We start from the raw sequence: 14,229 nt of genomic DNA, 5'->3' as shown, positions 1-14,229 counted from the left end.
GAAGAAGGTAAGTATACTGAAGTGGAAAACACATTTATGTCAAAATGGGATAGAGATCCCAATGGAGAAAGTGCAAATGAGGAATGGGAGAGAAGGAGACAAAATCTTAAGGATTCTGCAGAGGAAGTTGTAGGGATGAGAAAGTTTGAGAGAATAAGGGAAGAATAGGTAACAAAGACAGTGCCAGGTAAGATGGAAGAAAGAAGGAAACAGAAGACAATAGGAACTGATAAAGGGAGAAGAATGTGCAGAACACTGAATAATGAATTGGGGGATAGAAACAGAACCGGCAAGGAAGACGTGGGTGAAAGTGAGATGTGAAGAAATAGAGAAAATAGAAAAGGAAGGAAAATACAAAATGATTTATAGATTAGCTCCTGACCTCATCTTTGAAGCAAATAAAATCAGGATAAGTATGGGAATAGAGAGAAGAGATGGTACTAATTGAGTCATTTTTATTTATTTATTTAGTCCTTCAAATCCTACCTGTATAGAATATATACAAGGGTATTGGACATGCTTAGGTACTTACAAGATAAAATACAGTTTGTATTGCATTCCTAAGGACTAGATATTGAAGTAATTTAGCAAAGAATCATACATACAACAAACATTAGAGGCAACATACAAAGTAGAGTATTCATAATGCTTCTGTATTTTTGATTTTTTGGCTTCTGGGTACTCTGTCAGTGTGTAAAAGCAATGATCAATTAAATATGCCTTTAGTTCAGCTTTAAAACTGCCGAGTTTACGTACTGATTTAACATGGTTAGGCAGATTATTGTAAATCTTTATCCCAGTATGTAGTGTGCCTTTTTGGCATAATTGATGTTCTCACCTGTTTCATATGAAGGTCAGATTTTTGCCATGTATTGTCTGCATGTATATCTTCATTTTTTAATAAGACATATGGACGTCTATCAATATATTGTTTGATGATGAAAACTGATGTTTCGTAGATAAAAATGCAAGGAAGAGGAAGAACTGACAGTTTTTTTGAATATGGGTCTGCATGACTTTGTATTGTTTACCCCTTTAATAATTCTTAATATTCTCTTTTGCATCCTGAAAAGTTTAATATTTGTTGTTGCATTGCCCCAGAAGATTATGCCATTTTAATTGCAGAGTGCACATAGGAGTAGTATACATTTAACAGGCTGGCTTTGCTGCAACAAGTTTTTAAGATCCTTATCATGTAGCAGGTTTTGCTTAGTGTTTTTTTGCAAGTATTCAATGTTTGCCTCCCATTTTGTGTTGTTCTGGAGCCAGGGTCCCAGAAATTTTGTGCTGTCAACACTTTCAAGAACTCTGTCCCAAGTTCGATTTGTATGTTTGGTCATGTCTTCCATTTAGATTATAGAAGTTTGGTGCTACTGTCTCTTCTTTGTTTATAATTAGCTTGTTATAGCTGAACCACTGTTCTACACTGTTCATTGTTCGAATAGTGGAGTCTTTTAGTTTTTCTTTCTGTTTTGCCACTAATAAGGAAGCTTGTATCATCTGCAAATTGGAGGGTAGTTTGGCAATACTTGTTGTACATAAGATCATTGACATAGAGGAGAAACAGGATGGGTCCTAGTACTGATCCTTGAGAGACGCCATATTTCACATGTTCATATCCTGAATATTAGTAGCTGATTTTCTTATGGTCAGTATATTGCACTTCAACCACCTGTTTGCGACCACATAGCTATGTCTTGAGCCACTCATTGGATATACCTCTAATTCCTAATTGCCCAAGCTTCTGCAATAGGGCATTATGGTCAATGACGTCAAAAACTTTAGATAAATCAAGACATATGCCCGTCACAAACTCACTTGCATTCAGTTTTGCATAGATTTCATTAAGAAATTCAAATATTGCACTTTCAGTTGAATAGCCTTTCCTGAAGCCACGCTGTGCAGAAGAGAGGATTTTATTTTTATTTAGGAAATCAGACAATCTCTTATAAAAAAAAAATTTTTCTAAAATTTTTGAAAATACGGGCAATAGGGCCATAGGTCTATAATTTGAAACAAGTTCTGGATTTCCCTTTTTGAGCACTGGTTTCAGTTTTGCTGTTTTTAAGCATGAAGCGAAGGTTCTTGATGCCAGCGAGCTGTTGCACAAGTGTGTCAAGGGTTCACCTGAGGCAAGACAGCATTTTTTAATAATTGCATCTGGTATTCCATCAATTCCACATGAGTACTCTGTTTTCATGGTTTTTTATAACTGAAAAAATTTCTTCAGTATTTGTGGGTGAAAGGAACAGTGATATATACACATTTCTCACGCTATTGGATGATGGAAGTGATATTTTGTTGTGTTCTTCCAGTCCACTCACCAACTGTTCACTTACGTTTGCAAAATATTCGTTTAAGGTCCCTGCAATTTTTGTTGGGCAAGAAATCATTTGTCCTTCATAACGTAAGTTTATATTTTTATATTGTTTAGTTTCACTTGTTGTTTGATTTTTATAACTTCCCATATAGCTGTATATTTGTTTTTTGAATGTTCAATGTATTTGTCATTGTTTTAGCTTTCCTTACAACATTTTTGAGGATCCTCTTGTAATTCTTCAGGTACATTTGAAATTCATGAGGCATGTTCTGTGTCTTTGCTCTTCTTTTCTCTGCGCAAGAGATTCTAATACCTGTTGTAATCCGTTTGTTCTTTTGGAAGTTATGTTGACATTTTTGTTTCTTTTTATGGAAATGCAGCTTCAAAGTATGACATGAAGATTTCCATGAATTTTTTAAACTTTTTCTTAGTATTTTCACAAGTATATACTTCATACCAGGTTTCTTCACTTAGTCTCTGTATAAAAAAAGTTTATTTGTTTGTTAGTGAATTTTCTTGTTTCTTTTACAAGTTCCTCTTTCTCAGTTGTTTCACTTGAGGTCAATAAACTGTGTATAGTGATCACTGAAGCCAGTATTGAGATTTCTGGCACAGAAATTATGATTTACATTTGTGTTTATTAATATCTGATCAATTGTTGAGCTAGTTGTTGGTAGGAGAATCTATGGTGGCTTTTAGAGAAGAAAAGCAATGCCAAGAAATGTTAGGATTTTAGAACAATAACTTTGATTTCTCATGCAGCAAGAGTTCTACTACAGATGATAAAGAGGGAAAGGTACAGGAGATGCATTTGGACTGCTAAGAATTATAGGTGAGAGATACATTGGAAGAGGAAGAGAAATTTATGTTGTTTTCATGACTTGTAGAAAGCCTTTGATAGAGTACAATGAAATAAATTAAGGGACATTCTAAGAAAGAATAGTGTCAACTGGAAGGATAGAAGGCTAATTAAGAACCTATACCTGCAACAGAAGATATGAGTACAAATTGGGAATGAGATGACAGAGGAAAGCACTTTTGGAAGGGGAATGAGACAAGAGTTGTATCTTTCCCCAATACTGTTTAACTGATATTTGGAGCAAATTGTTGAGAAATGTGACAAATGAAAAAGGAGTGCAGGTTGGTGATAGGAGGGTACAGTGTAGTCCATTTGCAGATGATATGGTGTTATCGGCAGAATGTGAAAATACTATTACTGGAATGCTACAAGAATTAAATGAGACCTGTGAGGAACTCTGAAAGAGAATTAATAAGAAAAAGACTAAGTGTATGGTGATAAGTGCAAGGAAAGTAAGAACAACTACAAAGGCAGGACATGTAGGTATAGAACAAGTTAGTGCTTTCAGATATCTAGGAAGCCTACTTACAGATGATATGAGATGTAATAAGATGAAAACATGTATAAAAATTGCCAAGAAGGCATTTAATAAGAAGAGGAGGCTTCTATGTAAGTGCATGGATAGGGATCTAAGGAAGGGTCTGGCAGGATACTTTATATGGAGCATGGTATTATATGGAGCTCAGACATGGACACTGCAGAAAGAGGAAGAAAGACAACTAGAAGCATTTGAGATGTGGATTTGGAGGAGAATGGAAGGGATGAAATGGGTAGACAAAGTGAGAAATTAGGTGGTGCTGAATTAGAAGAGAGAGGGAATGAATTATTCTTATGGCCCTTTTCACCAGTTTAAAAACTGTGTCAATGTTTCGTGCCTTTAATCTTCAGAAAAGAATCCCATAGCTAAGAAATGAGTGTATGTAGGTCTAGCATGTCCCCATAAGACATTGGCTGATGCCAAAACTTAAGAGTCATGCTAGTCTTTTTTCCAGTATCTTTGTGTGCCTGTTCCACATTAGTTGACAATGTTCATCCCTAAAAAGTTGTGTTTGTTACACAGTCTGAAGAGTTATCTTCTATGCTTAATGTGAAACTGTTGTTCTCTTTATGTTGAAGTGCACACTGGTTCTTTTTCTTTTGTTCTGCATGATTTATTACATACCACTCAATTGTAGACATACACTCCTGGAAATTGAAATAAGAACACCGTGAATTCATTGTCCCAGGAAGGGGAAACTTTATTGACACATTCCTGGGGTCAGATACATCACATGATCACACTGACAGAACCACAGGCACATAGACACAGGCAAAAGAGCATGCACAATGTTGGCACTAGTGCAGTGTATATCCACCTTTCGCAGCAATGCAGGCTGCTATTCTCCCATGGAGACGATCGTAGAGATGCTGGATGTAGTCCTGTGGAACGGCTTGCCATGCCATTTCCACCTGGCGCCTCAGTTGGACCAGCGTTCGTGCTGGACGTGCAGACCGCGTGAGACGACGCTTCATCCAGTCCCAAACATGCTCAATGGGGGACAGATCCGGAGATCTTGCTGGCCAGGGTAGTTGACTTACACCTTCTAGAGCACGTTGGGTGGCACGGGATACATGCGGACGGGCATTGTCCTGTTGGAACAGCAAGTTCCCTTGCCGGTCTAGGAATGGTAGAACGATGGGTTCGATGACGGTTTGGATGTACCGTGCACTATTCAGTGTCCCCTCGACGATCACCAGTGGTGTACGGCCAGTGTAGGAGATCGCTCCCCACACCATGATGCCGGGTGTTGGCCCTGTGTGCCTTGGTCGTATGCAGTCCTGATTGTGGCGCTCACCTGCACGGCGCCAAACACGCATACGACCATCATTGGCACCAAGGCAGAAGCGACTCTCATCGCTGAAGACGACACGTCTCCATTCGTCCCTCCATTCACGCCTGTCGCGACACCACTGGAGGCGGGCTGCACGATGTTGGGGCGTGAGCGGAAGACAGCCTAACGGTGTGCGGGACCGTAGCCCAGCTTCATGGAGACGGTTGCGAATGGTCCTCGCCAATACCCCAGGAGCAACAGTGTCCCTAATTTGCTGGGAAGTGGCGGTGCGGTCCCCTACGGCACTGCGTAGGATCCTACGGTCTTGGCGTGCATCCGTGCGTCGCTGCGGTCCGGTCCCAGGTCGACGGGCACGTGCACCTTCCGCCGACCACTGGCGACAACATCGATGTACTGTGGAGACCTCACGCCCCACGTGTTGAGCAATTCGGCGGTACGTCCACCCGGCCTCCCGCATGCCCACTATACGCCCTCGCTCAAAGTCCGTCAACTGCACATACGGTTCACGTCCACGCTGTCGCGGCATGCTACCAGTGTTAAAGACTGCGATGGAGCTCCGTATGCCACGGCAAACTGGCTGACACTGACGGCGGCGGTGCACAAATGCTGCGCAGCTAGCGCCATTCGACGGCCAACACCGCGGTTCCTGGTGTGTCCGCTGTGCCGTGCGTGTGATCATTGCTTGTACAGCCCTCTCGCAGTGTCCGGAGCAAGTATGGTGGGTCTGACACACCGGTGTCAATGTGTTCTTTTTTCCATTTCCAGGAGTGTATTTCAGATTTTCATGTTCTTGCTCTAATAGGAGTTCTGGTGACTACAATGTATCTGTCATCAGTAAAGAGAACTCTTCCTACTGTCGGGAAAGTTATTGATGTATATTAAGAACAGAATTGGACCCATTACACTACCCCAATGAACACCTATATGTTTCCTGTCTGACAGTTGTTTTATTAAACATATATCAACAGGAGACGTGAGAGCTATCTCCACTTTTTGTGCCCTGTTTTCCAAGTAGGACTGGTACCATTCTTATTACATCCAGCACTTCTAGCTTTGTTCGTTATGATCAACAGTTTTAAAAGCCTCAGACAAGTTTAACAAAATGCACATAACATGGTCATCCCTGTCAAAAGCTTCAAGTGTCACTTTTGTGAACTCTGTAATGGCTGATACTGCACTACTCCCACTTAAAAACTGAACTCTGGTTTGTTAAAAAGGATTTACTTACTAATGCAATGTATAACTTCATCTTTCATGACTGAATCAATTATTTTTGAGAATGAAGACAGTAGTGCAACTGAAAGTAGTTTTCAATGCTGTCCGCAATTAGCTTTTTTTAGTGGGGCATCATTTGTACATGCTTTAGATACTCTGGAAAAATACCTGAACTAAAGGACTCATTTATTATGTTTGTTAATGGAGCTTTTATGCTATCTATGCACACTTTCAGAACAGATCATGCTGTTGATTTGGGCAGAGGATGTAATTAATATACTGCCACTAACTTCTTAAGGCTAATGGGCAGATTTCAGTGCATAAAACCTCTGTGGTTCAGTGTTATCAATTTTTGGCACATATACATTTTGCTATTTTTTCCATGTAGATACTGATAGACCTAATATTTATTTAAAAAACAAAGAGTAATGCCGTGCCTAGAAATGGATGAAAATTGAGGTTGATATGTGATTTTTCATGTCACTAGTACTGCATTAGCATTCGTACTCTTCATACAAAACGACTTAATTTATTGCACATTACTCCAGCTTAAGCTCACTGCTAAATTTAATTCAAGAGACAGCTTTTTTTGTATTTTGATCATTACATGTTTCAATGTCATGCAATTTGACTGTTTGGTATTGAATTGCATCACAGGGTTTTATGAAATGTTATAATCAACAAATATATTTTAAATGAACTAATGAAGAATTGACATTGATAAGAAATCAACTTGTAGAACCATAAGTACCAGAAAGGTTCTTGAGAGGTACTTGTGACATTGTTCTACATCTAGAAGGGTTATTTGTTAACACTTTTCAGATGGTATGATTTAGGCCATTGCAGAGCATTGTATATAAATCTGTATCTATCTAGTTTGTTTTGTACATCGTATGTGGGGGGGGGGGGGGGGGGGGGTGCATTTATGTGCACGCACGCATTCTCTCTGTGCTCTCATTTTATTTTAGTGTATATTATTAACAGTATTATTATTAGTTCATGTTTACTTAGTGGATGCAGTTATTGTTACTGTTACTGTTTCATGTGCCTGCAATCTGCCCGTGCATCACAGGTCTGTGATTTGTTAAAGAACATCCATGCATTGGTAGAATAAATTAAAAGTTGCCTATGGCAGTAACAATAGGTAAGACTAACAGTGTTGGCTCTTGTTGAGCACATCACTTCTTAACTGTAGCTCAAGGTGGTTAGCTCACGTTGTGGCTAGCTCTGCAGTGTGTACCTGGTACCATTCGCAAGATTTGTGTTTAAAGTAAACTTTTGCTGCAGCATTATTGTGTGTGTGTGTGTGTGTGTGTGTGTGTGTGTGCCAGGTCTTTGGTTCGATACCCTGTCACAATTACCACTTCCTTTTTCCTTCACTTCTGGCAGTTTTCATTATTGTGAGAAATGCTGTGTTGTATCATGATTTGGAGTCCACATTAAACTGCATATCCTCCTGTAACTGGCTGAATGAGTCAGTTCATTCCACCCCCAATAGGTTGTGTTGTTGTTGAGGTCTTCAGTCCTGAGACTGGTTTGATGCAGCTCTCCATGCTACTCTATCCCGTGCAAGCTTCTTCATCTCCCAGTACCTACTGCAACCTACATCCTTCTGAATCTGCTTAGTGTATTCATCTCTTGGTCTCCTTCTACGATTTTTACCCTCCACGCTGCCCTCCAATACTAAATTGGTGATCCCTTGAGCGCCTCAGAACATGTTCTACCAACCAATCCCTTCTTCTAGTCAAGTTGTGCCACAAACTTCTCTTCTCCCCAGTCCTATTCAATACTTCCCCATTAGTTATGTGATCTGCCAATCTAATCTTCAGCATTCTTCTGTAGCACCACATTTCAAAAGCTTCTATTCTCTTCTTGTCCAAACTATTTATCGTCCATGTTTCACTTCCATACATGGCTACACTCCATACAAATACTTTCAGAAACGACTTCCTGACACTTAAATCTATACTCGATGTTAACAAATTTCTCTTCTTCAGAAACGCTTTCCTTGCCATTGCCAGTCTACATTTTATATCCTCTCTACTTCGACCATCATCAGTTATTTTGCTCCCCAAATAGCAAAACTCCTTTACTACTTTAAGTGTCTCGTTTCCTAATCTAATTTCCTCAGCATCACCCGACTTAATTTGACTACATTCCATTACCCTCGTTTTGCTTTTGTTGATGTTCCCAATAGGGTAGCACCTAGTAAAGCAGTGCATTATTCAAACAACTTTCATGTTGAAGACAGCATTACTTTATGATGAGAGTAGTTGGAATCATTTTTTTCACTGGCACACAACATTGAAATAGAATTGTGTTGATTTATAATTGCATATGAAAATTATGATAATAATTGTGGTAAATGTTAAATTGGTTTTCAAATCATCTCACAATCATTGTCTGCATCTGTATCCACATCCTCAATAAAACCAGTCCTATGAAATGTCAACATCCAAGAAGGAAGAGTGCCTCATAACAGAGGGTGGGTCACAGTAGGTCAGTGTTTATTGGATCAAAAACTTCTTATGGGGTCACATAAGATACATGCATATTTACTGCTTTTATGTAGTGATATGTCAAATTGTTCAGCATATTTGGTTATTAAATGTGCACTGCTTCTTTCTTATTGGTAATTAAATTGCCTGCATAGAATAATATATTTCATTGTAAAATCTGGGTAGTATTTCAATTTTCAAATACTTCTGAAAGTATTGGAATATTAGTGATAGGGTGATAATTTTAAATGTGTTGATTGCTTATTGATCCCTTCTTGAACAGATATTTTATTTCTGCCTAGTTTATTTGATATGCATCTAAATTGAAAGGACTGTTAATTTTTAGACTTAGTTGTTATCAATTAGGTTCAGTTTTTGGTAGGTGCAAGGCATATATTAATGGAAAATTCATTAGTGATGTTGAACTTTTCTCTATATGAGCTGAGTATTTATGGCCAGAACAAATGAATCAGAACAGGAGAAGCAAACATATGTATCTAATACTTGTCATTAGCTTCATTTTATAAAATCAGTTATTGTTTGGTATCAATTAGGAGTAATAGACAGTTGTATTCTCCCATTATTAATTGTAGTGTTAAAATGTGGTCACAAACCTAAAAGCAGCCAAACACATTAAAAGTCTGTCAGAGAAGGTTGGAGGGAACCTTGTGGATGTTTTGAGATAATTTGCGTATCACATGCATACAAGAAAGGACACCGAGCTTCAGAGTTCATGTCTGAGTTCAAATGTTTCTTTTTTGACTGGGTGCATCAGTTCAAAAGTCAGAGGAAGGCAGGAGCATACTGCTTCCAATAGGGAAATAGCGAAGGGCCAGTACCACCAGTCAGCTTTGACCCATGACATTATCATGGCAGACCCTGCCATTTTGCACTTGCATGACAGCGTACAATACATGTGCAAAAATAGTATTATCAAATAACCTGTAATTCAATTGACTTGAAAGATTTTGTCATTCTAATGAGACATCCAGAGTAATTAGCGGGGGCAGACAAAATAAACAACATTCCTAATAGTAAATACGTAGAAAAACAAATACTTTTGCATAAAATATAAATAGTGAAATTCACAAAAATCTGATACTGAAAATTTCACTTGATCTATATGGGTCAAAAGAAGCCCACAACACCACGAAAGTATAAATTGCTCAAAAAGCCACTATCAGAAACTTCACTTGATCTATAGATAGTTCAACGAAGCCCATGATAACAACAAAACACAACTCACAAATCTTGACTATTAGCAAAACCTCAACCTGACCAAATAACCTACAACATACTCTACAATACTGACCAATATCAACTAATAATTATGAACTTCAACTAACAACCTAACTCTCAAAATCATAAAAAAAAACTACTGCAGCAGGAATGTTGATCCAAATATCTCAAAGAAAATTATACACATAATCACATATTCATATTTCTTACATATATATGAAACCCAATCCTCTCTAACTGCCTTCCTCCCTTCCAAACCGCTCCAACCCACCAACTAATACCTAGCCCCAACACAATACAATACCCAAAATAGAAGTATAATTAGAAAAAGTAACATTATTCATAACTTCCCCCCACCCCCACCCCATAAAAGGCCTCGCCAAACAAAATACTCAGATGCAAATTAAACAATTCTCCCCATCTACACACATAAATTTAACTTACAACCATTTTCACACCAATATTTTCTTTTTTAAAAAATAATAAAACACACACACACACACACACACACACACACACACACACACTAAAATGGACAATAGTTCTCATGCAAACTCTTCCACCATTAGTACTCATAAAGATGAGACTGCAAAGTGGTAGAGCACTTCTTTTGCCGCTGTATAATGGATTGCACAACTCCCCAATAGCCCTCTGCAGTATTAAAGCCCCTGTTACATAATCTTTAAATTCGACACTGTGATTCACCACTAAATGGTGACAACTCTGTCGCTGAACCTGTATAAGATAAAAATGAGTCTGAAATAATAGTAGAGTCCGCCTATCCACCACTTTAAAAACTACATCAGCATATGCAGCCCCTGAAACATCGAACTCCCACTTCCAGGTTCCTGCAGCAGTACTACCTTTCCCAAAATTAACCTTCCCACAATTTTCACAACTAACTCTGGCCACCCCTAATGGTCTTCTATAATTTATAAACTCAAAAGAAACCTCCCTACAAAAAGAACAACAAAGAACACAGACCTATCACTGAGGCTTGTCTTATGGGCACAAAATCCAATCAACGAGTGATAGCATCAACAAAAAAGTCAACAAAATGATAGCGCATTTGGTAGCTGGCTTAAACTTCTTGAAGCAGCAACCCTTCTAATCAAACACCAAATATTGTCATGCTGCCACCACCACCACATATACTTGTCCTGATTTCAAGACCCAACAACTTTGGTCAATTTAATTAATTCACTGCACAGTCGACATTTAACACATTCTGCCAAAAAGTCGTATAACTGCAGAAATTTAATTGTAGTGGCCATCTCCCCACTCATAGCGGCAACTTACATGCATACATACATACGTATTGGTTATCACAGGCACTGAAGATCATGCATGTACCCACCTTATAGTGTTCCTTCATAGATGCCGATCTTGTGCACTTTGGATTCATTTCTCATGGACATACAACTGCTGAAGGTCCTACTGCAGTTCATTCTTGCAATGCTCTCTCAGTCTTCCATCTGGAAGAGTTCCATCAGATTTTCCCATAACCACAGCTTTAGCCCAGCATGTTTCTGACCTCCTAGCAATGTGCCCTGCCAGGCTTATTCTCTGTGCTTTCATTTTCTGTACTGTGTTCAGTTGTTTCTTTAGCTCTTAGAGTTACTGGTTCTTTCTATGTCTCCATATGTTCTCTTCACAGATTGGTCCAGAGATCTTTTTCATGATTTTACATTCAAAGATCAGCATGTTCTCTCTCTCTCTCTCTCTCTCTCTCTCTCTCTCTCTCTCTCTCATGGTGCTTAATGTTTCTGTCCCGTAAAACAACACCTGTACCATCAAAGCATCATAGGCGTGAAGTTTAGTCTTAACTGACAGTTATTTTTTTCTTTGGGTGACATTATCTTCCTCAGACTGAAGTACGTTTTAGAGCCATTGACAATATGTTGATTAATTTCTTGTTTTAGGTTATTATGCCTGATGAACAGGGTGCAAAGTTATGTAAAATATTCCACTCTGATTATATTCCCTATTCCAACCTGCAGTGGGGCATTATTAGGGGTTTTTCTGTACACTTCTATCATTTTAGTCCTCTTCATCTTAATCCCCAGTTCAGTCTTACTGGCATTTGTTGCTAAGTGCTCTAAGGTTTCTGCCATCTCTTCCTCTGACTCGACTATGGCTTCAATGTCATCTTCATATCCCAATAGCTGTGTTATTCGAATTAGCTTCACCCCTTTACCTTCTCTTTCTATTTCTTCAAATACTTTCTCCAGCACCATATTAAAAAGCTGTGGTGAAATGGCAGTGTTTTGTCACATCCCTGTTCTGATATTGACTGTTCTGATGCTGAATTCCTTGAATAGCTCCCCTGGTATTTCACGTTGGCTTTTATGTCTGTTGTACACACCTTCACCAAGTTACTTGACTTTCTTGATATGCCAAGCTCCCTCAGGATGTTGTACATACTTAATCTGTGTGTACTATCCTACGCTTTTTAGAAAGTTAAAAACGTTACTAGGAATCAGTGGTTGAATTCTCAGGACTTCCTCCAGATCTGTCTGAAAATGAAAATTTGATTGACGTTCCTGCTCGAAAACCTGCCTGGTACTCTTCAACAATATTTTCAGCAAAAGGCTTCAGCTTTTCAAGAATTATTAGTGATAATGCCTTGTATTGTACACTTAATAGAGAAATACCTCTATAATTACTACAGTTCCTTTTATTGTTCTTCCAGTCTCCTCCTTTCTCCATACCTCACACATGAGATTGTATATATCTTTCTGAAGTGTTCCACCTCTAGCCATCAACATCTCTATTGTTATCCTGTCTTCTCCTGGTGCTTTATTATTCTTCAGTTTGAGTTCAGTTAGTAATTCGTAAATTTCATTGTCAGATCTATAACTATTAACCAACGGGGGGGGGGGGGGGGGGGATGTTGGACTTGCAACTGCGAAGGACCCAATGAACTAACAATTCCAAAGCCGAGAACAAATCAGTAGCTAATAAGTAACTGTGTTGAAATAACTAACAAGCCAAAAAAAGCAAACTTCCAGAACACAGAGTAACGTACAGCACTAAGTCAGTGCCTCACTAACATCACTCACTTACAGTCCCTTACAACTCATAAACATAAACATTCAGCCCTAGAGAGCACCACCATAAACCACAAAATGGCCTCTCCATACATGATGCATTTCAAATATGCCATGCAAACTGGAAGTCATGTAACACAACATAACTACAGCACAGGTGTTACCGCATGCTTCGGTTGAACCTTCAGAAGGGCCATGCCTAGTAACTCACTGTGATGTTCAAACCAACATTTGAGTTTAAGTTGAGGACAGCTTTATTTAAAAAAGGGAGAGGGAGAATGAAGGCGTGAGACGTCCATGGATATCTTAGCCAAGGAGAGGGAGCTAGGTGGGACTTGTAGCCTCGAAGAACCAAAGCTGGTGTATGAGGGTGATAAGTGCATTCTATCCAAGAGATGAACAGCCAGCTGATAGATACCTACCAACCGAGTGACCAGATACCTTACAATTACAGTAGAATCACCATCTTCTGTGGAAACTGTTATGTCTTACGTAACAACTAATATTCCTTATATAAAATGATGCCGTGATTATGACTCATAGCAAAATCTAAGAAATGAGCAAGAAAATATTTTGTTTTGGTGCAGGGTTCTGAGCAAATTTGCTTGTGAAATGAATTGTACTGACTGGAGCTCAAGAGATTAATTTGGTGTCATTTTCGAACTTATTGATTCTGGTTTGTTCACAAAAGATTCACATTGGTATGGTAACACATACTACGTAATATACATAGATAATGTAAAATTGTAGTGTTGTTGAATAATATTAATAACCCTATTGTTTAGGTGTATGTGATTGTAGTAGTCTTTCGTGTTTTCAGGGTGATGGTGAATCTGTGCCTGATAGCCCCAGTGAAGATAAAGAGTCACCTGTAGCAGAAAACGATAAAAGCCAAAAATATTTTAATGTCAGCATAGAACTGGATGTGATGGCTGTAATTTTGTTTGTTTGTGGTGTTGCTACACGAATGTACAGGCTGGAAGAACCAAGGAGTATAGTGTAAATTTTTAAATTCTTGTTTAATATTCATAGTTGCTCAAAAATAAAGTCATGTGTCTGTGAATATGAAGTATTTTATTTATTTATTTACTTACGTATTTATTGAAAAAAATTCAGTTGCCTAAGAAATTATTTAATGAACATTTTTACATGGTAATGGGAAGTGTCTTACAACAATAGACTGGATTTTGTTTTACAGTTGTAGTCAGTACAACTT

The 14,229-nt window shown here is 38.6% G+C and overlaps 1 protein-coding gene across 2 annotated transcripts in view; it reads left to right on the top strand.

Moving 5' to 3' along the window:
- LOC126190635 (protein O-mannosyltransferase 1) overlaps positions 1-14,229 on the top strand; it is a 126,431-nt gene that overhangs the window by 3,158 nt on the left and 109,044 nt on the right. For both annotated transcript variants that reach the window (XM_049931054.1, XM_049931053.1), the window contains one exon: positions 13,834-14,012. In XM_049931054.1, the coding sequence (XP_049787011.1) occupies positions 13,834-14,012 (179 nt within the window). The remainder of the gene's footprint in view (positions 1-13,833; positions 14,013-14,229) is intronic.

This window comes from Schistocerca cancellata, chromosome 6, assembly GCF_023864275.1.
Source record: "Schistocerca cancellata isolate TAMUIC-IGC-003103 chromosome 6, iqSchCanc2.1, whole genome shotgun sequence".
In the NCBI taxonomy this organism is placed as follows: Eukaryota; Metazoa; Arthropoda; class Insecta; order Orthoptera; family Acrididae; genus Schistocerca; species Schistocerca cancellata.
This window is presented reverse-complemented; position numbering and strand designations above follow the sequence as displayed.